The sequence below is a fragment of the Nicotiana tabacum genome, chromosome 20 (assembly GCF_000715075.1).
Source record: "Nicotiana tabacum cultivar K326 chromosome 20, ASM71507v2, whole genome shotgun sequence".
Classification (NCBI taxonomy): Eukaryota; Viridiplantae; Streptophyta; class Magnoliopsida; order Solanales; family Solanaceae; genus Nicotiana; species Nicotiana tabacum.
In genome coordinates, this window is record NC_134099.1 from 61,537,316 (window position 1) to 61,560,584 (window position 23,269).

The 23,269-nt window shown below is 42.2% G+C and overlaps 1 protein-coding gene across 4 annotated transcripts; it reads right to left on the reverse strand.

Annotated features, from left to right (window-relative positions):
* Positions 1 to 2,651: 2,651 nt before the first annotated feature.
* LOC107818894 (uncharacterized) lies at positions 2,652 to 23,117 on the reverse strand. Of its 4 annotated transcripts, none has more exons than XR_012703894.1 (2): positions 22,456 to 23,117; positions 2,652 to 2,986 (listed from the first exon to the last, which is right to left on the reverse strand). XR_012703894.1 is itself a non-coding variant. In XM_075241104.1 (2 exons), the coding sequence occupies exons 1-2, from the start codon at positions 22,588 to 22,590 to the stop codon at positions 6,845 to 6,847; spliced, it is 738 nt and encodes a 245-aa protein (XP_075097205.1). In that variant the 5' UTR covers positions 22,591 to 22,941; the 3' UTR covers positions 4,532 to 6,844. The 4 variants fall into 4 exon arrangements, 1 of the variants encoding a protein (XP_075097205.1); XR_001655530.2 differs by having other exon boundaries at positions 22,426 to 23,117; XR_012703893.1 differs by lacking the exon at positions 2,652 to 2,986 and adding an exon at positions 4,532 to 7,447 and having other exon boundaries at positions 22,426 to 23,117.
* Between the last annotated feature and the right edge of the window lie 152 nt (positions 23,118 to 23,269).

Here is a 23,269-nt window from a genome sequence, read left to right on the forward strand (position 1 = left end):
AATTTTCACAAAAATATCTGGCCTTGCCGATACGGCCTTTCAGCACTCCGAAAACGAAGATTTTAAGGCTGTGTCGGCTAACCAGCCAAAACCTTGAAAAATGACTAAAGGCGGCTATTCTTGCAAAAACAGCCTTCCGGCACCCTTTTGAGGGACATTCGGCTATTTTTGACAAGAGTGACATCACCTTACTTATTTGCAATAAAAATAAAATTTTTGTTCTTTTAGGGCTATTTTTGCAAAAAGAAAGTTGGACCTGATGGGGGTTGCCAACGTATCCCACACCCTATGAGAATCAAACTGGCGTAGTTCGGGCAAATAAAACAAAACCAATTATTTGTAAAAACAAAACCTCTTTTTTTCCTTTTTTTCATTTTATTTTCTCAAAAAATTCGGCAGAGTTTCAGCACTATTTGGACATTGGGTTTTTCAAAACAGCTAACGAACTCACTTAACCCTCACATTGCTATTCTTTTTTTTTCAGCCTTCTCCCATTATTTATAAGCCGATCAACATGCAAATACGAAGCAAATAAATGCACAAGTAGCAAGTAAGATGCATCAGGATGGTCCTTTTCATTTCGGGTACACCTGTCCTAAACAGACCCAACCCCTGTGTTAAGTCTCCAAAGTCAAATACACGTGATGCAAACAAATGTTCCTACTAGGGATCCGACATTAGGCTTTGTTATACTAGGTTTAAAACCTGGGTTTATTGTTCTAGACCTGGCTTACCGAGCGGACAACTCGAGCCGGGGGAGGGGGGGTACCGTACCGAGAATACAGAAGCTTCACCGGCTTTGCAACTTGTCCGAACCTCGTTCTAAATTTGGGATATGACTCTAACAGAAGAGAAATCACACGAAGTGTACACTCCTCCATGATTTAGAAGACTCAGAGAGGAGATGGGTTTCGTAGCAGTTTATATACAGTTCATAGAATATCAAAGCGGTAAAAGCAACATTTAGCACATTAGGCCCAAACATGTAACAAAATCAGATAATAAATAAAGCCAACTATAACAATTCATCTACGCTCGAATTCTGAATCCTGAACCAGAGATTTTGGGTTCGTTCCCTAGCAGAGTCGCCAGAGCTGTCACATCTCCCTTTTTACCTACCCCAGAAATGGTATAAGGTAGTTTTTTTTCAACTTAAAGTGACAATCGAAACGGGATTATTTATCTAAGAATCAGAGTCGCCACTTAGGATAATTTATGGTGTCGCTGGTTCAAATCCCAAATCGAAGAAAAATTTGACTCTGTATTACAGTCCGCAAACCAGAAATCCGGGTAAGGAATTTTGTTAACCCGGGAGAAGGTGTTAGGCATTCCCGAATTCCGTGGTTTTAGCACGGTCGCTCAACTGTTATTATTGGCCTATTTATGTGATTTTTAGAACACTTTCAAACCTATGTGCGTTTTTACCTGTTTTTATTTAATTTTAGGAAGATTTCAACGTTATACAAAATACGTTTTTGGATCACGCCACATAAAATGCACCCACGACCTGTGACATATTTTTTTAATGTTGTTAGGATTTAGATTTGGGTCACATGAAATGCACACCTGACAGTTTAGGAAGGTAAGTTATTAAAGTAACGTGCCTAAAGCAACTACACGTTTGCAACTTTGTGAGGGCCATGAAAATTTCTAAATGGCGCGCCTCGAATTCTAAGGATCAACACAAGATTAATTAAATGAGGGCCATACAATGGTCATTTTTGTTGGTCATGGCGCACCTCAGTTCTAAATTAAAGAGGAATTCAAACTAAGCTTTGGAGGGCCATAAGCTATTTTGCGTTATTTAGTATGGCTAACCTCATTCTAAAAAAATATTAATTGTTTAAAGAAAACTGCAGGATTCCTAACTACTCAAATATTGCCTAATATATTTGTTGAAGGCCAAAAGAAAGTACTACTTCATTTTAAAGAAAAACTCAAGCCCAATCAACGAGCCTAGTCCATATGGGTCATGTGCAAATATAATATTCTGAGATACACATGTCGAACCTCCACAACAACTGAAAGCAGTCAGATTTTTAACGTGACAAATTAACATTAAACCAAAGTCATTGCAAGCTTTGGGGCTTGAAGTAGGCCCGTCATGATGAAGGTCGACAAAACCAAAACAGCTCAAAGCTGTGCATTCGTACTTGAGAATGCTTTCGCCACTTGGGCTGGCTTTAAGCCCAGATTTTACAAACTAACAATTAATTTAGATTAAAAGCTAAGTGGGATTAAACCTACAATTATTCCTGACTCTTAGCTAAGGGACATAAATTGCCTAGTCAACTTCCATATTTACACTTGTCTTAACATAGAATAATTGACCAAATGTTCCCAAATCAAACCATCACTAATCTATTATGGCTCATGAGTAAACATGCTGGAACTATGGACATCAGTCTTTTAAATAACTTCATAAGAACAGTCATACAAATTTCAAATTCATTCAAACCTTGTCTTAATCTATCTATATGATAAATGGAGACTTATAAAGGGGCCTAATGAACAAACATGATCTCAAACCTTAGGCTCATGGGCAAACATGCTTATAAAACAACATCAATACACGTACAAGCAAAACACCTAACATTTTAATGGATTCAGATAAACATTAGAGCCAAAACCTTACTGATTTTTGACAGAAACTTAAGCAAAAAATTTGTGATCCAGAGCACAAATCAAAATAAACTGAATAATTGAGGCCTACAGTTCATTTGCCATACAAACAATCCATAAACCTGCTCATACACCTTCTAAACATGTTATCTAATGTTGAAACTAAACAATTGGCTAAAATACAAACCCCATTTTATAATACCAGTACCAGCTCATTTAACATTTACCATTACCAATCTACTACATGGTATTTAAACAATAAGGGAAAAAAGAGAAACTATGGCAAATACAGCCTATATTCCATCGGATTCCACTTGATTCTCTTAACCAGCATTCAATCAGTATTTCTGGACTAAGGAAATACCTGGAAATGAAAGTAAAGGAGATAAGATCAGCAGTAGCAACAACAGTATCTAGCAGCAGAAAGAAACCACAGAAAGAAAAAAACAGCTTTAAACCAAAGATTGATGCTCAAAAATCAAAAATTCACAACCAGAACTTCAAACCAATCTTTTAAACCACAAAATTCAAATCATTTATGCCCAGATAAGTTAGAAACTATTTCAGGAATTAGAAACTGAAGAGATCACAAAAAGAATTCAATCAAACAGTGAAAAACAGCCGTTTGTATTTTTGGATTTTTATCTCCTAGGTCTCTCTCTTATTCTGTCCTCCCTCTTAAACTTCTATATCTCTGTTTCTTTTTATTTGGACTCTATATTCTATCCCTTCTCCTTCAGTCTTTTCCTAAACAAGCTTTATATATGATCTCTTAAGGCAGCCTAAAATCAATTCCCTATTCACAAATGCCCATTTCCCAATTTCTTAATTGATTCCACTCAATTCTTTGCTCTTTATTTTATTCAATAATGCACTCATAAATCCTACCACTATTAGAAGCTTCTTAATTAGTTTGGTAAGGTTCACACAACCTAAATAATCCCTAGGCTACCCTTATAACCCCTGTTAATTACTCAAACCTAACAAACAGGTAAAATTGACCCAAAGTCCTTGAGCTACTGTCTGTGATCCAAAGCAATTTCTGCGATCATATAGAAGTCAGAAAACAAAATCAACTACTTAAATGGATTCAACATACGACTGATTAATAACAACTACTATATGACTGATTAATATCAACAAACAAACATGAAATTAGTTAGGTTATTAAAACAAATGACCTAATTAGATGAACTAAGTCAGCAGACCAATAAGAATCATAGAACAACTTTCACAAAAAGAAACAAAGGGGACAACGAGCAGAGAACAGTTTGAACTCAACAAATTGGTCGAGTTTTCAAAGGGAGTAAAAAAATCTAACTAAACAAAGGGAGAGGATAAAGGAGATGAAATGGATTAAAGGAATGAAAACACTTACCATTTCAGAAATTAACAACATCTTGATGACCTTGATTTAATGAGACTGATGTTACACATTTGTTCTTTGTCAAGAACAACTGAGCAACATCAGTCTTCATCGAATCTAATCTTCAAAACTTTGACAGAAACAACATAATATGACCATGCACGCCACTAGGTTTTATTGAGGACAATCTTTGATTTTTAGGGCTCGACCTCGGATTTAAGATTCGAGAGATTCTGGCAATATTCGAGGGAAAACAATAATAGATTTGGTACGAGGGAGATATGGGGGTTAGGTGGTGTTGATTTGGGGTCGATTGGGTAAGTTAGAGTTTAAGGGTCTGACCTTCGATCCCATATTCGAAGAGTTCGACTATGATTCGAAGGTAATGGGTTGAGGATTCGGAACGGGGAGATGAAGGAGAGTCAATAGTGTGAATTTGGGGTTGTTTGGTGGTTGCCCGCCGCCGTAGGCGATTTCCGGCAGGCGATCAACGGTGGTTTGAGGCGGCAATTTTGGCTGGTCTCTGAAGAGAGATCAGAGATGATAAGGGTGGGGGAGGGTTCTGAAGGGGTAAGGGGTTTGAGGTTTTGAGTATATTAAATTGATGATTTAATTAGGGCCGTTGGATTCCAATCATCCAACGGCTCTTATTAAATCATTAATGGAAAACGGGGTCGTTTTGTTTCACTGGGGGGGGACCGATTCGGTTCTGGATCGGGTCAGGTTTGGGAAATGGGCGAGAATCTGGACCATTTGATCAAACTAATTCAACGGTCCAGATTAAAACGCCTGTAACGGCGTCGTTTGGATTAAGCTGGAGACAGACCAACTATTGGGGCAGGTCTGGGCCGGTTTTGGTTGGGTTTTGGGGACAATTGTCAAGTTTGGCCCAAATACAGCCTTTTCTATTTCCTTTTATTTTCATTTCTTTTCCTTTCACAACTTCTTTTAAATTAAACTAAAATAAAAACATAATTTAATTCCTAATCCAAGTTATCTAATTAATTTAATTAACTCTAAATTATTACTACCACAACTAAGTTAAGTACCAAATTAAAGGGAGAATTACAAAAAAAATTAAAAATTAAAAAGCAACAATAAACTATTTTTTGTGATTTTCTATTTTTGTAAGGCTACTTAATTAATTCTTATAAATGCAAAGTTAAATCCTAAATGCAAAAAAAAAATGCAACATATTTTTTTATTTTTAAATAATTTAAATAAAATAAATATGCACAGACAAATGCAAACAATAACAGAAAATGCCACAAAACAATCCGCAAAATTGCAAAAAATGGAAAACATTGTTTTGATTTTGAATTTATGGAAATAATTCATATAGGGCAAAAATCGCGTGCTCACAATAGTCATCCAAATAGGTCTACCCCCTCAAATGAAAGCTAGAATTGTCCTCAATGCTAACTAACCAAAATAAGCTCAAGAAAAGGAAGAGAGGAAAAGGAAACTCTATATTGGCCCTCCGTCTACATAGGATCCTGAGTCTGGATCCCTGGGTCCTCGGTCTACTCGGGAACCTGTGACTGGCTCCATATACTCTGTGTCTCCATTGGGACCTGGGCCTGGACTGAGTCCTGGGCCTGTACTGGAATCTGGGGCTGGCTAGAGGACCCCCTGCGGGTCCTCCAACTCTATAATGACATCGTCAGTACGGGGAATCACCCTCTTCCTCTTGGGTGTCCTATCTGTCTTCTCCTCTAGCTGGGGCTGGGCTGCTGGAGCCGGGTCATTCAATAACAGATCCAAAGGCAAGTGATCAGCCTTCAGCCTCTCTACCTCCACCCTTCACTCCTTCACCGACTCCTTTGAAGCACGAGTCTTTCTCATTTTCTCGGCCTCGCTAGCAAGCTCCTTTAATGCCTTTCCATGAGAATCAACATCCATGATCAATTTTTGGTTCTCTAGGATCTTCTTGAGAGTGTCCTCCACTGACTGTGGGACCTGTGGTGGAGGAGGTGTTGACTGGGCTGCCACCGAAGCAGATAGTACAACCAGCTTAGAAGTGGTTGTCTGCATCCAGTTGTTGATACTGGCAAGGGTCTAGTTCAGGCACTGGGTAGTCAAAGGATATGTAGTGGATGAAAGGATCTCTGGAGCTGTAGAAGTGGAAGGTCCTGGGGCCATGTCTGCTGTGGCGGAAGGAGGCTGAGTAGGAGCCACTACTACTACTGGCTCTTCAGATTGGCAAGTTGAAGTAGTGGCTTTGCCCTTAGGGTCCTTGGAATTGTCGGGACCCTTGGTATTGTACCAGGAGAACGGTGCCTTTGCTTTCACTTTCACATCAAATCTCCACTTCTCCACATCTAGTTCCTCGAAGTACATGGTCAGGAAATTGGGGAAGGAATAGGATCTATCACCTTCGTTCACCACCCCTGTAATCACCTTTGACATCACATTCACGATGTTGATCGGGTACCGCACCATGATCGATGCCACCAATATATATCAGGGGATAGGAAGGGAGTTGTTGTAAGTGGTGGGGTCTAGCCGGCTACAAACAAATGTCTCCCACCCCTTTGCTTCAAATTTAAGGGTCTGCCTCAGAATTTTTACCCCTGATGTCAACCATGCTGGGGTGGTACCTGGGATTCCCAAGTACTCAGTTAGCCACAGTCGGGAATCCTCCCCCAAAGCTACCTTGCCTAAGTAAAAGGTCTCATACTCTTCCGGGAAATCCAGTTAATCATTTATCATCTTGCCATCAAATTTCACTTTCAGATTTTGCACCTTAGTCACTGTGGTGCCCTTTTTGATGTGGGCAAAATATATGTAGAACTCCTTGACTAGGTGCTCATTGGCATCCTCCACATGGCCTATGAAGTAGTCCTAGCCTACTCTCTACATGAATTGCCTCAGCACATTGGGGTTGTGAGGCATGAGGTCCTTTGTAATGAATTTCCGCTCTGGTATTAGCTTCCTCTCGGGCCACCACTCCCTGAACTTGTGGTAGGCCACCTCACTCACAAATCTGTCATGCCATGCCTCCGGATTTCTGGTTCTCTCCACCCCTCCTACTTGGGTCTCACCCCCTCCTAATTTTTCTCCTTCTCCTTCTACGGGACCCTCCCAAGATAGTGAAGTTGTAAGTGAGGTGGAATATTCATTGCCACTGCCTGCAGCTAAGCCCTCAAACCACTTAGAAGATATGTGCACTGATGTTTGGGCAGTGGGAGAGCCTGGAGGTGTATCCCTCAATTTGTTCCTCTCCAGCCAGTCAGGAACATACTCTGGCACGGAGTCTGAGTCAGATGCCTCCCAAGAAGGCTCATATTCACTCCCGGATTGGTCAATAGCGCTATCAGCAGCGTTTATAAGCCTTCTGGTGTTTTTGATGTTTTGCCGAGCTTGCGGGGTCAGTCTAATCATTCTTTGTCCCCTACCCCGGGAGGACTCTCCTTTCCCTTTTTGTTTGTCACCCCTGCCTTGTGATTTCACCATGATCTGCAAAGAGAATACAGTTGAGTTTTGTTAGTATCAGTAGAGTCAGTGAAGAATTGCAGAAAAATTATTGCAGACAGTCAGAATTGCAGAATGCGGACAGCACAAAATGAAGTGCGGCCGCAGAGCAGCTACCGCGGTCCGCACTGAGGATGGGATCAGACTACCCATTCTTTGAATCTAGGCACCGCAGAATGCACAAAATACATTGCGGTCCATATTGAGGCACTGCGGACCGCATAAAATCCATTGACGGTCCTCACTTATCAGCTTTCAGAACTTTCATCACCGCGGTCCGTACAAAATAGCATTGCAGACCGCACAGAAGCACCGCGGACCGCACAAAATCCATCGCGGTCCGCAGTGAGCACTCAACAACAATACCAACCCAGGTTTCAAATTTTTCACGTTTTTAATCCAATTTTTCACCTATTATTGATTCCCTATGTTTTGAATTAGTGTTTTGAACTAATTATTCCTAAGTTAAATAGGATTAAACAAACCTATGCTACAAATTTGAAAGAAAAACGGGAAGAAAAAGAAGAGAAACTAAGAAAAATAAAAATTAAAAGAAAATAGCAAAATTAAACAACTAAGAAGGAATTAAAGTTACCAGAAGTAAGATGCAATGTTGATTAATCGAGACTTAGCAGTTGAATTCGTGCAATTAGAGGGATGAACAATGATTTATTTATCTTTTGAATGCAAAGGGTCGAAAAGTTCAAACTGAGGGCCTCAGGTTCTATTTACAGAAAAAGGACTTGGGGTCCATCTCACCTACCCACAACGGATCATACAAAATGGCACCGCTGTCCACGGTATTCATAAACATGTGGCACTGGGGAGATGACCACTGCGACCGCAAGAAATGCAATGCGGTCGCAGTGGTCTACCGTGGACCGTACAAAATTTATTGCGGTCGTGGTAGAAAACTTCAGAGACTCTTCATTTTGTACCAATCAACTCTGCGGTATGCATTGACTTTTTGCTCCCGCACTAAGGCCTTTGCGGCCGCACAAAATGCATTACGGTCCGCACAGCAAACTTCAGAGAGTGTGCATTTTTCCAACTTAGTCCTGCACTGCATCAAAACAATCTTATAGCAACTCACAACCAGTTAGTCCAAAAGTAAATCCTATACTACAAAGAAAATCAAATAAAAACAAAAAGAAAGACACATGGGTTGCCTCCCAAGAAGCGTCTGATTTAATGTCGCGACACGACGCAGGTCACCATCAAATCACTTTAGATGGAGCAGTGCCACCACGTGGCTGTCATCAATCTTGCCCAAGTAGTGCTTGACCCTGTGCCCATTAACTCTGAAAACCTCCCCATTTTTGTTCTTCAAGTCAAGTGCACCAAACGGAGTCACAAATACCACTTCAAAAGGTCCACTCCATTTCAACTTAATCTTTCCTGGAAACTGACGTAATCAAGAGTTGAATAAGAGAACCAAATCACCCACTTTGAACTCCTTGCCACGAGCATATTTATCATGAAGGTACTTGTAAATGGGACTCTAAAAACATGTGATCTATTTTTATGCTATTTGTTAGAGCGGCTGATGCTAGGAGTCTGAAGTTCAACGATGAGATACAAGCTAAAATGAGATAGTAATCAAACCGAGAGGCTTGTTGCCCGGGCTTCGGACTGATCGATGATGGACCTTGAGGTCAATATCTGGCTCGAGCTCGAGCTATCGAGGGTAATTAGGAAGGGGATAACAGTTAGAAAATAATTGAACAAGGCTCTTAGTAGCCAATATTGAGCAATAAATGAATAACAAGTATGGAAGCAAGAAATGGAGAAAGTAGCCCCGAGCAGATGAGTTAAAAAGAAAAGGGAGAAAGATATTATTGATCTTGTGTAGAAATAGTTGGAGACCATCTTTACAGATTGGTGTGGATTCCCTTTATATAGGAGAGGAACCTGGTTATGGCACAACATACATTAATTATAAAAACATGGAGATGGGATGGCTAGACATGATGCCTCGACACAGGCTCTGGGTAGGTCGGCTCTGTCAGACATAGTCGCATGCCTTGGAAATTTCCCCTTTTGCTCTAGTCTCGATCTTCGTCTTCTTTGAATCGAGCCTCGATGAGCCTCAAGGGAGGGGACTCGGTTGCAACTCCACGTCCTAGGGGACTCGAGGTATTTTCCCGAAGTGGCTCGATAGCAAGAAATTAAGCCCTCTAATTTTTCCGCATATAGATAGTCTCCGTGTTTCCCAGAATAAAGTGATGGGAAATGATTCTGACAGCTGACTCTATGAGCTTCTCACGGTGATGTCATACCGATGATGCAACCTATGGCGCGAGTTTTTGCGACAACCGGGATGTCCCACGGACTTGCATTTTTGACATCATTCAATGCACTGTCGATTTTCGTTCTCCAAGGTAAATGTATCGCCGTCGATTCGGTTCTTAAAGAACATAGTAATTGCATCCGTCGGTCGGTCTTGCAAAGCCTCGATGATCGTGCCGCTACCCCTTATAAATTGGGGTACTCTGGCGTTGTTTTTCTATCCAAGTACCTTCATCTGCTCATTTTCCCATTTCTCCCTATCATCTTCCTCTATTGTTGATCACCATGTTCAGAGTCTACGACCTCAAGGTCGTTTGGCATCTTTTCGATAGGCCGTGTCGTGGCCTTTTTCCGGGGCTTGACTATGTTGTTCTGTTGTTGCTGCCGTTGTTATTGAGTCTGCTGCTGCTGCCCTTATTGGCCCGAGATGACGATAGACGGGGAATCAATTTTCCCCTTTTGTAGACAGTCATTTGGACTATACACTGCTGCTCACTCTCCTACCCAGCCTTGGTGTGGTTACTTCATACCTTAGGTTTTTCCTTTCCCAAGGGATAAAGTGGAACCCCCGGTCGTTGAGGCTAGGGCCTGCTGAATCTTCAACCTTTGGCTTCGGCGGGCTATGTCTCTTTTCTCTGCCTCCTTTGTATCCCTTCATTTTCCTCTTCTTCATCTTTTCCCTCGGCGAGGCCCTTCTGCATGATTGAGCTGGGAACTTAGAGGAGATGGTGGACGAAGGAATTGCCTTCGAGGATGCGAGCTCGAGGAGACGACGCTCGAGGATGCTAATACCGGAGATGGACCTTCGAGGATGGACTGGGTTCTTAGGTTTTCATCACATGTACATCCTTCTGCCTCTTCGTTTTTGTGTAGAGATCTTCTGTAGGCTTTTGTAATCATATGAGAGGGCCCCTCGAGGGCCGTTGTACATGAATATTCATCAATATATACGTCCTTGATTCCTGTTTTGGATACTTGCCCTATTATTGTATGTTCTCGTATACTCTTGTGCGTTTGCGGAGATTTTGAATGTATTCCTCTGTTGACGATTGCCAATATTTTTCTGGCCTTTGGTCGACAGAAATGGCTCTTCCCCAAGCTCACCATTGTTTCTGGGATCAACCGTGAAATGGTCTGATAATTTTGGATTGTCGGGGCCCTCGAGCCTCGTGGAGATAGGGCACCAAAGTGAAAATCAATTTCGGGCACTTGGAGCATTTACTCTGAACTTAGAGTAGACAACCTTTTAAGGTGTTGTAGGTAGGCCCCTAAGGAAGGGGCTACTCATATTTAGGCGACTTCCTGACGTCGAGCCGTCGCAGGCGGAGCTTGAAGTGCTTATTTTTTTTAGAAAGGAAAACCATGAGATCGGGTACCGCCTTGAGCTCTGTGATGGAGCTGAAGGCTTTTTGAAGCCTGACTTCTTTTTGATTGAGGTCCTTGAGGTCAGGCACCACCTTGGGACTGGAGATGATGAAATTGGCTCCTTGATGCCTAATTCTTGTCGATGGAGGTCTTCTAGGTTAGGTACCACTCTGGGATCCGTGCCGAGGTCGTTGGCCTCCTGGGGCTTACCCTGGATAGGTGAATCGTTGCTGTTTCCCACATATATGTGAGGTGGCTATTGCTTCTTTGGAAGATCCCATTATTTTAGATAGCTATCTTTCTGCCTTGGCATCGGGTCCTTTGTTACCTTAAGCACAAAATTGTTGGTGTAGGCCCATACTTTAGTCTTCCAATTCTACCATAGCCATGGCACCTACTTCAGGACCAGCCCGGCAGGGAGGGGAGAGTTCCACTCCCAGTGCTCAGAATCCATGGGATTTTACTCCGAAGACTATGTCTTTGATAAGAGAGGAACATCTAGAGAAGGTGAGGAGAGACTGCGGATAGGGCGAGGGGGTAGCACTGTAGGTACTTTCCCCAGAAGAGAGTATTACGGACTCTGCTGATGGATTCTTGAACGTATACTTATACCCTTTCGCGTTAAGCCCCCTTGATAGGGTCGTGCTTGATTTCTGCTTGAAGTATCAGGTTACTTTGGTGCAGATACATCCATCGTTTTGGTGAGTGGTGCTGATGATGAGATTCTTTGCGGAGAAGGCCGGGCTTGAATTTATTCTTAGTCACCTCATCAGGCTGTACCGACCCTTTTACCATCGAGACTTTCTAACCCTGTAGTGTCATTCGCCTACGCCCTTTGTTGTTGTTGATGAGGAAGACGTGGATCAAGAGTGGGACAGCCGATTCGTCTGGGTTTGGACATCTAACATTATCCCCGTGGAGCTCATGCCATTTCCCCGAGGGCTGGAATTATGCGCGTGCGTGGAGTGTCTCGTGCCTTCTTAGACTTGCTTATAGCAAAAACTAGTTGAGTAATTATATTTCCTCCTTTTCTGCAGCAACTTCATGGACGTCGGGCGAAGTTCCCGATTTGCCCGGTTGGGTTCAGATGTTGGCGACCCATTCGTCTTGCGACGAGCGTAGGTGGCGAGCTGTGTCCCGGGGCAGATGGGAAGCGAAACACCAAGGTATGCGCGTGTGCTTCTTTAACCTTGGTCTTCGTATGTTTGAGATGATATTTTCCTCTTTCTTCTGTACTGGCTTTTCCATTGCAGGTATTGGGTGGTTTCTTGGGGCGACTTTGTATCCCTCTGGAGAGGGGGAGGAGCTGTCGGCCTCCGAGCTAAGGGATGATAGCGATAAACGGGATTTGCACTCGCAGTGCGATGGAGATTTTAGCGGGGCTAAACGGGCCCGTATTTCCAAGGAGAGAACATCACCCGAGCTTGTTGTTCCCGAAGTCTTTGGTTCCGGAGCGGTGGTTCATCCGAGTGATTATGCCTCGACCGAGGTTGGTTCTTCCAGGGCTGGAGGGGCTTGTCCAATAGTAGTGTGCTCGGCCTTCGAGGAAGTCGGCCATCTTCACTTCGCGGTGTGTTTCGGCGTAGTCCTTTTGCATTTTGTGTCTTCCTTTTCTTATCATGTTTTTCTTCGGCAGGCCTTTGATAGGCTCAGGTTTGAGCTTCTCCGTCACGGGGCTAGGCTTTAAAAAGCTTTGGATGAGGGTGAGTCTTTAGGCTCCTCAGCGAGGAGAAGGAGGTTGAGTTGATGCACTGGCGATATGAGGCATACCGGAGCTCGAATTACGAGAGCTATTTGATGGAGCAGGTAATATTTTGTAGTACGCATTTCACCTTTTTGACCCTTAAGGTTAATCCTTTTGCATATCTTAGTTGCAGAAAAAGACGGAGGCTCTAGAGTACCTTAGGGGCGAAGCCGACCGAGTTAGGAATGCTTGTGGTGAACTGAGGGCTTAGGTGCAGGCTCAAGCTTTAGAGGAGAAGGGTGCCTTGGCTAAGGTTTCTGCCTTCGAGGCCCAACTTCGCTTATCTCATGGCAATGCTCCAGTTCAAGTGGATATGATCGCGAAGCTCGAGTCCGATCTCTCGAAGGTCAGGGCTGAGACAATCGATGCTCAGGCTGAAACAGCATTGAGTTGGACCAAGGCTGATCAGGAGATGACGATTCATTTGGAGGACGTCACTGATGCCCAAGCCAAGTTGAAGAGGGCCCTCGATCGTGAAAAGAGGATCGAGGAATATGTTCTTTGTAGATCCCGAAGAGAGGTACTCAAAGAGATTGTCGCCAGGGGTATTTTTCCTCTCGGAAGAGTTGGCTCGAGCGAGGGCGGACGAGCGTGATGCTCGACCACTTCTTGCCGATGTCATGGAGAGCGAAGCTGGGGCTAGTAGGTCGTAGCCTTCTGTAGCAGAGCGTAGACTTCGCCATTTTGTATTTGATATTCGCAGAGCATGTTTGTAGATTGAGAACGCACCTTTTGCGTATGTAAATAAAAGAAAACTTCAAGCTTTATCTCGTCTGTATCTCTTTCTGCATTGCCTCCGACTAGGCGGGCTGGTTTTGGTGTTTGGAGGTGAGCCCTATGGATTCGGAGCTCATTAGACAGGTTTAGAGGCTCTTTCATGCTCGATCAAGTGTGATTTTTAGCACGAATAGGCGTTAGAGCTTTTGTGCTTTGCCCAGATGTTTTGGGTTTAGTCTCCGAGTCAGGATTTGACTCGAGCTTACTTGACCTTCAATCTTCTGTGCCTGCACGAGCGGACGATAACAGTTCTTGTACATTGACATTCGGTATTTGCATTTTAACTATTTTGGGTTCAGTCTCCGAGTCGTGTTGCGACTTGAGCTTATTTGACCCTCAAGTTTTTTGTGCCTGCATTGGTGGATGAAAATGACTTTTATATGCCTTGGTTCGAAGCGACCTTTTAGGTGTGTGGCCCTGAGTCTCGTGAAGCTTGCGACGGTGGCTCTAACGTTGTGCCCTTAGGCATGTATAGTTAACTATTTTAGATCCGGTCTCCAAATCGGGTTACGACTCGAGCTCATCTTAATCCTCAAGTTTTCAATTTTATTTAGCTGGCGGTAGAGGCTCTTATGCTTTTGGTCGTTGAGACCTTTTAGTGTGCGGCCCTGAGGCTCGTTTGGCTGGAGACAATGGCTCTTACGATTTTGCCCTAGGGCATTTTTGTAGGCTTTATTTTCCTCTCGTTGAGGTCTTTTTGAAATAATTTTTCCCGACCCATTGTCGGTTTGGGAAGAACCTCAATTTCAAGTCGTTAGCGGCGATGTTCGAGCATCATGTCCGCTTTCGAGAGTGTTTTCCCGAACCTCTTCAATAAGACGGACTCGATCTCATCCTCTTTTGGGTCATTACCTTTTACCGTGCACATATAGGCAGTGATGTGTTCGTTGGGATCTGAAGTCCCATTGTACATAGGGAGTTCCAGCATTCTGAACTTCTTTGGAATAGGTTCCGGGGCCGCTTCCCCGGGGAACGGCCGTTGCACGACCTTCTGCGAATCTACACCCCTCAGGACCGGGGGCGCACCCGGGATTTGGTCGACTCTGAAGTTGTAAGTTTCGACCTTTTTATCGTTGGTTGCTATCATTTCTTGCCTGACTCGATCCTTTTGGTGAGGCCCTTCAGCATTATCACGATGGCAGGATCGGCTACCGATCCGTTATTGCTCGATCTCTCGGGGACTTGTTCGGCGGGAAGAGCTGTTTCCGGCGCTGCTGTGCTGGTAGTTTTTCAATGGCTTTGTAACTGAGCGATGGCCAACTGTTGTGCCTGCAACATTTCAAATATATCGTGAAGACTAACTTTCTGTGTTTCCCAGGCAGGGATCTTTTGGGCTTTTTGTTGGTCGTCATGTTGTATGCTTCCGTCGGTGTATGAAGTTTCGTCGACCTGCTGTGCATCTTGCGAACTTGCGTCTACTGAAATCGGTTTGAGTGCGTTGACGGGGTTCTGCGTTGGTGTGCCAACAACTGGAACATCCACATCGTTTTCGTCGTGATTTTCGATGTAGTCTTTCTCAACCCTGTTTACCGAGCCAGACATTTCGACCTAAAATCAAGAGATCTTGGACAAGAAAAAGTGTGAAAGATAACTTGCATTTGTGCAATAAAACTAGTAAGAAAATAATCACTATTATTTTTAGCCCCACGGTGGGCGCCAAACTATTTATCGTGATAATGGTAACAACAATTAAATTTGTAAATGGGATTCTAAAAATACGTGATCTATTTTTATGCTAGTTGTTAGAGCAGTTGATGCTAGGATTATGAAGTTCAACGATGAGATACAAGCTAAAATGAGATAGTAATCAAACCGAGGGGCTTGCTGCCCGGGCTTCAGACTGGTCGATGAGGGACCTCGGGGTCAATATCTGGCTCGAGCTCGAGCTATCGGGGGTAATTGGGAAGGGGATAACATTTAGAAAATAATTGAACAAGGCTCTTAGTGGCCAATAATGAGCAATAAATGAAGAACAGGTATGGAAGCAAGAAATGTAGAAAGTAGCCTCGAGCAGATGAGTTAGAGAGAAAAGGGAGAAAGATATTATTGATCTTGTGTAGAAATAGTTGGAGCCCCTCTTTATAGAGTGGTGTAGATTTCCTTTATATAGGAGGGGAACCCGGTTATGGTACAACATACATTAATTATAAAAACATGGAGATTGGACGGCTAGATGTGACGCCTCGACACAGGCTCTGGGTAGGCGGCTCTGTCAGACTTAGCCGCGTGCCTTGGGAATTCCCCCTTTTGCTCTAGCCTCGATCTTCGTCTTCGTTAAGTCGGGCCTCAACGAGCCCCGAAGGAGGGGACTCGGGCACAACTCCACGTCCTCGGGGACTCGAGGTATTCTTCCAAAGTGTCTCGATAGCATGAAATTAAGCCCTCTGATTTCGCCGCATACAGTACTTCATCTTGTCCTTGTACAAGGACGAACTGGAGTAGGCATGGAATCGGAATTCATCAAGTTCATTAAGCTGCTCCACACGAAGATTTGTTGCCACATCCCATTCAAGATTCAGCTTCCTCAAAGCCCACATGGCCTTGTGCTCTAACTCAACTGGTAGATGGAAAGCTTTCCCAAACACCAAACAATACGGAGACATACCAATCGGAGTCTTGTAAGCAGTCCTGTAAGCCCATAGAGCATCATCCAACTTCTTTGACCAATTGGTCCTCGTTGCATTGACCGTCTTTGAATATACTCTTGATTTCCCTATTTGAGACTTCAACTTGGCCACTCGCCTGAGGATGATAAGGAGTAGAAACTTTGTGATTGACACCATACTTTGCAAGCAAAGTGTCAAAAGCTCTATTACAAAAATGAGAGCCCTAACACTTATGATTGCACGAGGAGTGACAAATCTTGTAAAAATGCTCTTATTGAGAAACGCAACAACACTCCGGACCTCATTGTTGGGTAAAGCCATGGCTTCAACCCACTTTGAAACATAGTCAACCGCCACAAGAATGTAAGTGTTCCCATACGAGCTAACAAATTGGCCGATAAAATCAATGCCCGATATATCAAAAATATCAGTTTCAAGAATGGTATTGAGAGGCATCTCATTTTTTTTCGAAATTCCACCCACTCTTTGACATTCGTCACACCTCTTCACAAGTTCACTTGCATCTTTGTATAAAGTTGGCCAATAAAACCCATAACTAAGAACTTTTGAAGTCGTCCTCGCCCTCCCATGATGGCCACCATAGGGAGAGGAATGACAAGCCTCTAAGATACTCAATTGCTCCTCCTCCGGGGCACACCTTCGGATCACACCATCCGTGCAAATCTTATGGCTCATCCCAATAGAAATCCAAACTATCCCATTTGAGCTTCTTCCTTTGGTTAGAAGAGAGCTCGCATAGTATTATACCAGTCATAAGGAAATTAACAACGTCCGCAAACCATGGTTTACCATTCACCGACACCGAAAGGAGTTGTTCATCGGGAAATAAATCATTAATCTCTAGACCATCATGAGACCTCCCCTCCTCTTCTAAGCGGGACAAGTGGTCCGCAACTTGGCTTTCATTGCCCTTCCGGTCCACAATCTCCAAATCAAACTCTTGAAGTAACAAGACCCATCCCATCAGTTTAGCTTTGGGATCCTTCTTCATGATCAAGTACCAGAGTGCGGCATGATCGGTATGAACTATGACCTTGGCACCCATGAGATACGGCCGAAATTTCTTCATCGCGAACATAATAGCCAAAAGCTCTTTCTCAGTGTTCATGTAGTTCACTTGAGCATCATTCATTGTCTTGCTCGCGTAGTACACCAGATGAAACATTTTATTCACTCTTTGACCCAAAACCGCCCCAACCGCAACATCGCTCGCATCACACATGAGCTCAAAAGGCAAGCACCAATTGGGTGCGGTAATAATAGGAGTGGTGGTCAACTTGTGGTTGAGAAGTTCAAAGGCTTGCATACATCTTTCATCGAACACGAACTTGACATCTTTTTCCAATAACTTGCATAAGGAATTCATTACCTTTGAAAAGTCTTTGATAAATCTCCGGTAGAACCCTGCATGCCCAAGAAAACTTCTAACTCCCTTGACAGAGGTAGGGTGAGGGAGCCTTGAAATCATATCAATTTTTGTTTTGTCCACCTCTATACCATGCATTGAAATTTTATGCCCGAGAACTATGCCCTCTTATACCATGAAGTGGCATTTCTCCCAACTAAGAACAAGATTGGTTTCTTCACAATGGGCCAACACTCTATCAAGATGTTTCAAACATTCCTCAAACGAATCACCCACAACACTAAAGTAGTCCATGAACACCTCCAAAATATCTTCCACCATATCGGTGAAAATGGCCATCATACACTGCTGAAATGTAGTCAGTGCATTACACAACCCAAAAGGCATCCAAGAAAAGGCAAAAGTGCCATATGGACAAGTAAATATGGTCTTCTCCTAATCTTCCGGAGCAATCAAGATTTGGTTGTATCCAGAATACCCATCCAAGAAACAGTAGAAGGCACGCCCAGCAAGTCGATCTAACATCTAAAAGGCAATGGAAAGTGATCCTTGCGGGTCACTTTATTAAACCTGCGGTAGTCCATGCATACCCTCCAACCGGTGGCGGTCCTGGTAGAAATCAACTCATTTTGCTAATTTGTAACCACGTTCATGCAACCCTTCTTCAGTACACATTGCACCGGCGAAGTCCAAGAGCTATCAGAGATGGGGCACATAACCCCGGCATCCAACCACTTGATCACCTCCTTTTTCACAACTTCTTGTGTTGCCTCATTCAACCACCTTTGATGTTCCAAGGAGGGCTTTTCATCATCTTACAGAATGATCTTGTGCCTACAGAATGCGGGGCTTATCCCCGAATATCAGCTAAAGTCCATCCAATTGCCTTTTTCCTCTTTTGAAGCACCGCCAATATGGCATCAACCTGCATGTTAGTAATACAAGAAGAAAGAATAACTAGCAAAGTTGAACTAGGGCCTAAGAACTCATACCTGAGGTATGGAGGCAACGGCTTTAACTCCAACACCAGAGGTTCCTCAATTGAAGGTTTTGTTGGTGGAGTCTTCCTATTCTCAAGATCCAAACAGAGTTTCCTAGGCTCATAAGAGTAAGAGCCTATTCCATGTAAAGCATTCACACACTCCACTTGGCCTTCATCCTCATTTTCATCAAGATTCAACAGCATGACCTCTAGAGGGTCCTCCACATTGATCATTGTACTGGTATCATCAACTATCACTACTGTGACAAGGTCCACAAAAGAGCACACCTCAGAATTGTTGGGCTGCTTCATTGACTTGCACACATGAAAGACCACTTTCTCATCACCCACCCGGAAGTTGAGTTCCCATGCTTCCACATCAACTAAGGCCTTTCCAGTAGCAAGGAAGGGTCTTCCCAATATTATTGGAATTTCATAATCTACCTCACAATCCAAGATCACAAAATCAGCTGGCAAGATAAATTTGTCCACCCAGACAAAGACATCATCAATAATACCCAATGGTCTCTTCATAGTTCTATTCGCCATTTGCAATCTTGAAAACTGAGTAGGGAATCAAGTTGATACTTTCCCCCAAATCACATAGAGCTTTAGCAAAGTCCGCACTCCCAATATTGCAAAGAATAGTGAAAGAATTGGGATCTTCAAGCTTTGTGGCCATTGAGTACACTATTGCACTAACTTGGTGGGCCATCTTGATAGTTTCACAATCCATGGATCTTTTCTTTGTCGCCAAGTCCTTTATGAATTTAGCATAGCCCGATATTTGTTCTAGACCCTCCACCAAAGGTACATTAATGGATAAGCTCTTCATCATGTCAATGAACTTTTTAAATTGATTCTCATTTTTCTGCTTTGCGAGCCTTTGAGGATAAGGTGGAGGTGGCCTTGGCAAAGGAGCTTTGTCTTTAGGCACAACCATTTCCGGCATGTCTATTACATGTTCCCTAGACGGGTTCACGTCATTCTAAGTCTCCACCTTGGCCTCTTGAATATCACTCCTCGCTTCTTCATTCATGTTCTCATCAATCACATTTTCAACCACCAAAGGAATTTCATCATCTTGCACCTCAACTTCATCACTCAAAATTGCTTTTTGCTTGGAGGCATTCACATCACTACCTCGTCAACTTTTTGTAGTTACCAACATAACATGATTGTTCCTATCCTTCGGGTTAACTATCGTATCACTTGGTAGAGCCCCCTTAGGACAAGTATTCAAGGATTGTGAGATTTGGCCTAATTGAACCTCCAAGTTTCTAATTGAAGTATTGCGGGAAGCTAACTGAGCATCAGTGTTCGAATTCTTTTTCATCATCTATTCAAACATCATTTCAATTCTACCCATTTCGTTGTTGGAAGAACTAGGACCTTGGGATGGAAATGGGGGTGGATTGTTCGGTTGTTGATACATTGGGGGGCTTTGAAATCTTTGCCCCCGATTTCATTGATTGCCATTTTTCCAACCTCCCTGATTATTGTTACCACCCCAATTGCTTTTGTTGCCATTCTAATTACCTTGATTGTTCAGATTATTGTTCTGATTTCCCCAATTAGAATTTTAGTTGTTGTTCCCCCAATTACTATTCCCTTATTGTTGTTGATTGCCCCAATTACCTTGGGGTCTCCATTGTTGTTGGTTGGAAGAATTGCCCCTTTGGCCTTGGTAGTTATTCACGTATTGCCCCTCTTCATTCTGCCCATCATAACTATCATCTTGGTATCTACCACAATCATTGTCAAATTGATCCAAACTCCTTGATTCTGTTGACCTATTTGTCTTTTTTTGTTCACTAGCATGTTGACACCATCCATAGCATTTACTTGGTGCAGATTTTGATCCTGCTATAACTGTGCATTTGCTAGCTGGTTCATTGTAGTTGTTAGTTCTACTATAGCTTGCCCATGGTCATATAGCTCTTTGTGCAAGTGACTGACTGTGGGGTCACCCTGTGGCACATTGGCTCTACTTTTTCAAGCGGAGGATGTGTCTGCCATCTCGTCAAGAATGTCACAAGACTCATCATAAGACAGCTTCATTAAATTGCCTCCAACAAGTTGGTTCACTATGCATTGGTTTGATGTTTTAATGCCCTGGTAGAAAGTCTGTAGGATCATTGCCTCAGTCATATCATTGTTGGGGCATTCCTTTACCATGATTCTATATCACTCCCAAATTTCATGTAATGGTTCGGTAGGCTCCTGCTTGAAAGCTAAGATCTCATTTCTTAATGTTGCCATGTGCCCCGGTGAGAAAAACTTTGCAATGAACTTATCCGCCAACTCATCCCAAGTAGTGATGGAATGGTTAGGAAGTCGCTCAAGCCAATCCAATACCTTCCCTCTAAGTGAAAAAGGGAATAGTTTCAACCGAAGTGCATCCTCGGACACATTAGTTGGCTTGCTCCCCCAACAGGTATTCACAAAACCCTTAAGATGTTTGTAAGCATTCTGATTGTCACACCTCCTTTTTTACTACCCCCGGAAGGGTATAAGGGAGTTTTTTCCAATTTAAGTGACAATCGAAACGGGATCATTTCATCAAAAATTCAGAGTCGCCACTTGGGATAATTTTATGTTGTCCCAAGTCACCGGTTTTAAATCCCGAATCGTGGAAAGATTGAGTCTGTTTTACAGTCCGCGAACACAGAAATACGGGTAAGGAATTCTATTAACACGGAAGAAGGTGTTAGGCATTCCCGAGTTCCGTGGTTTTAGCACGGTCTCTCAACTGTTATAATTGGCCTATTATCTGATTTTTAATACATGTTTTAGCCTATGGTTCAATTTTAACTTATTAGCCGCTTTTAATCATTCTTAAGGAAGATTGCAACGTCATTTAAAGTACGTCTTGGACCACGTCATATAAATGCACCCGCGGTCCACGACACATTTTATCTAACGTTGCTGAGATTTGGATTTGGGTCACATAAATGCACACCCGAGTTTAGGAAGGTAAATTATTAAAATAATGCGCCTAAAGCAACTCCGCACTTTCAAGTTTGCGAGGGTCATAAAAATTCAACTAAATGGCATGCCTCGAGTTCTAATGGTTAAAATATCAATTAAATGAGGACCATGCATTTTTAGATTTTATCTGACACGGCACGCCTCAAATTATTCTATTAAAGGGTTTCTAAATTTAATTTTAAGGGCCATAAATTATATCTTACTTAATATGGCTTGCCTCAAATATAATTGTTTAAAAAATTTCTTATTTTAAACCATGAAGGCCATAAACTATTGGTGTTATTTAATATGGCATACCTCACTTAAAGATTAATAGGTTCATTCTTTCAATTATAACAAAAGACAAACTAATCCATTTCGACAAATTATTTGCAGAGCATCCAACCATCCACTTCATTGATCGAAATTTGAATATAAAATTACTCATTAGCTATACAGTGGATTTGATGAATCGTCTTATAATGGAGGTCAAACTCAAATTAGCAAAATGGCCAGTGATCTTTGACAAAGTCACAAAATAAATGAACTTGAAAACAATTATATAAAAATACATATAGAATGTTAATAAAGTCACTGTTAGTCTAATAGTTTTAACATGCCAACATAGGTTGTTTGTTTCTTTCTGCAGAATTATTAACAGTGCGCGAGAATATTGAACCAGAAAAATTTCTAATTAAATTTGACAAGAAACACCAAAATACAGACATCATATGTTCAGAATCTGTCAATTTTCTTTTTTTAAAAAATCGCAGATATTAAAAAAAAACAAACAAACATTGGGATTCAACATTAGTTATATTAAAGCAAGAGATGAACCTCAACCTTTGAATCCGAAATTGAAGCATTTTATACCTCCGCAGTCTGAAATTGAACTAGGCCATAGACAAAACAACTTGACTGAAGCTTGACAACCTCGAACCAAAACCCACTAACAGAACCTGAAACCGAATCGATGCATCGTGGTTGAAGAAAGGCAACTCCAGCCATCGGAAAATGAGAAATAGATCTAATGAAAAGATGAGAAAAAAAAACTTTGTCCTCTCTCGTTTTTCTATTTTTTTCTATCCTTATGTCTCTCGTCTCTTTCTAACTCTCTACTGTATCTTTTTTGCTTTTTGTGTGTGTCGTGTTTTCAATTGAGAAATCAAAAAAAGGAAGCTAGAACGTGAAAGGGGGAAGGATTCTAGGGTGTTAGCAACGCTCAGATTTTTTCTTTTGAGAAGATTGCTTCTTTCATTTTTTGTTTTCTTTGATTTTGGAAGAAGACCAACGGTGGATCTCCTCTTTTGCAGAGTGTATAGGCGTTCTTGTTTGTGTAAAATTTCGTTTGTAGCTGATTAGGCTTACCCCTATTATATAGGTCTAGGTCTAAATGTGTATTTTTGTGTATTTTGCAAATTAGTCCCTAGGTCTTTTTGTGTTAAGTCCTTAGCGTCTTTTTTTATTTGTTTTTGTTCCAAAGAAGAGTCTAGAAGGGTCCCTAGGCTTAATAGACTAATCCGAATTGTGCCAAGAATTGGGCTCTAAAACTCTTAAAATTGTGATCCAACACCTTAATTGACTCATTTTAAAATAATATAAAAATACTACATAATGCAAAAACTAACATGAAACTATTATATATTTTTGTATTTTCAAAATTATATAAAGATAAAAATAAGGAACT

What these genes read in the sequence shown, in the direction of transcription:
- LOC107818894 (XM_075241104.1), bottom strand. Translation starts at nt 22,590, where the DNA reads ATGGCTGGAGTTGCCTTTCTTCAACCACGATGCATCGATTCGGTTTCA. An exon ending in TTCAATTTCAGACTGCGGAG is followed by an intron (nt 7,448 to 22,455) that starts GTATAAAATGCT and finishes TTCTCTTTGCAG; the next exon opens with ATCATGGTGAAATCACAAGG.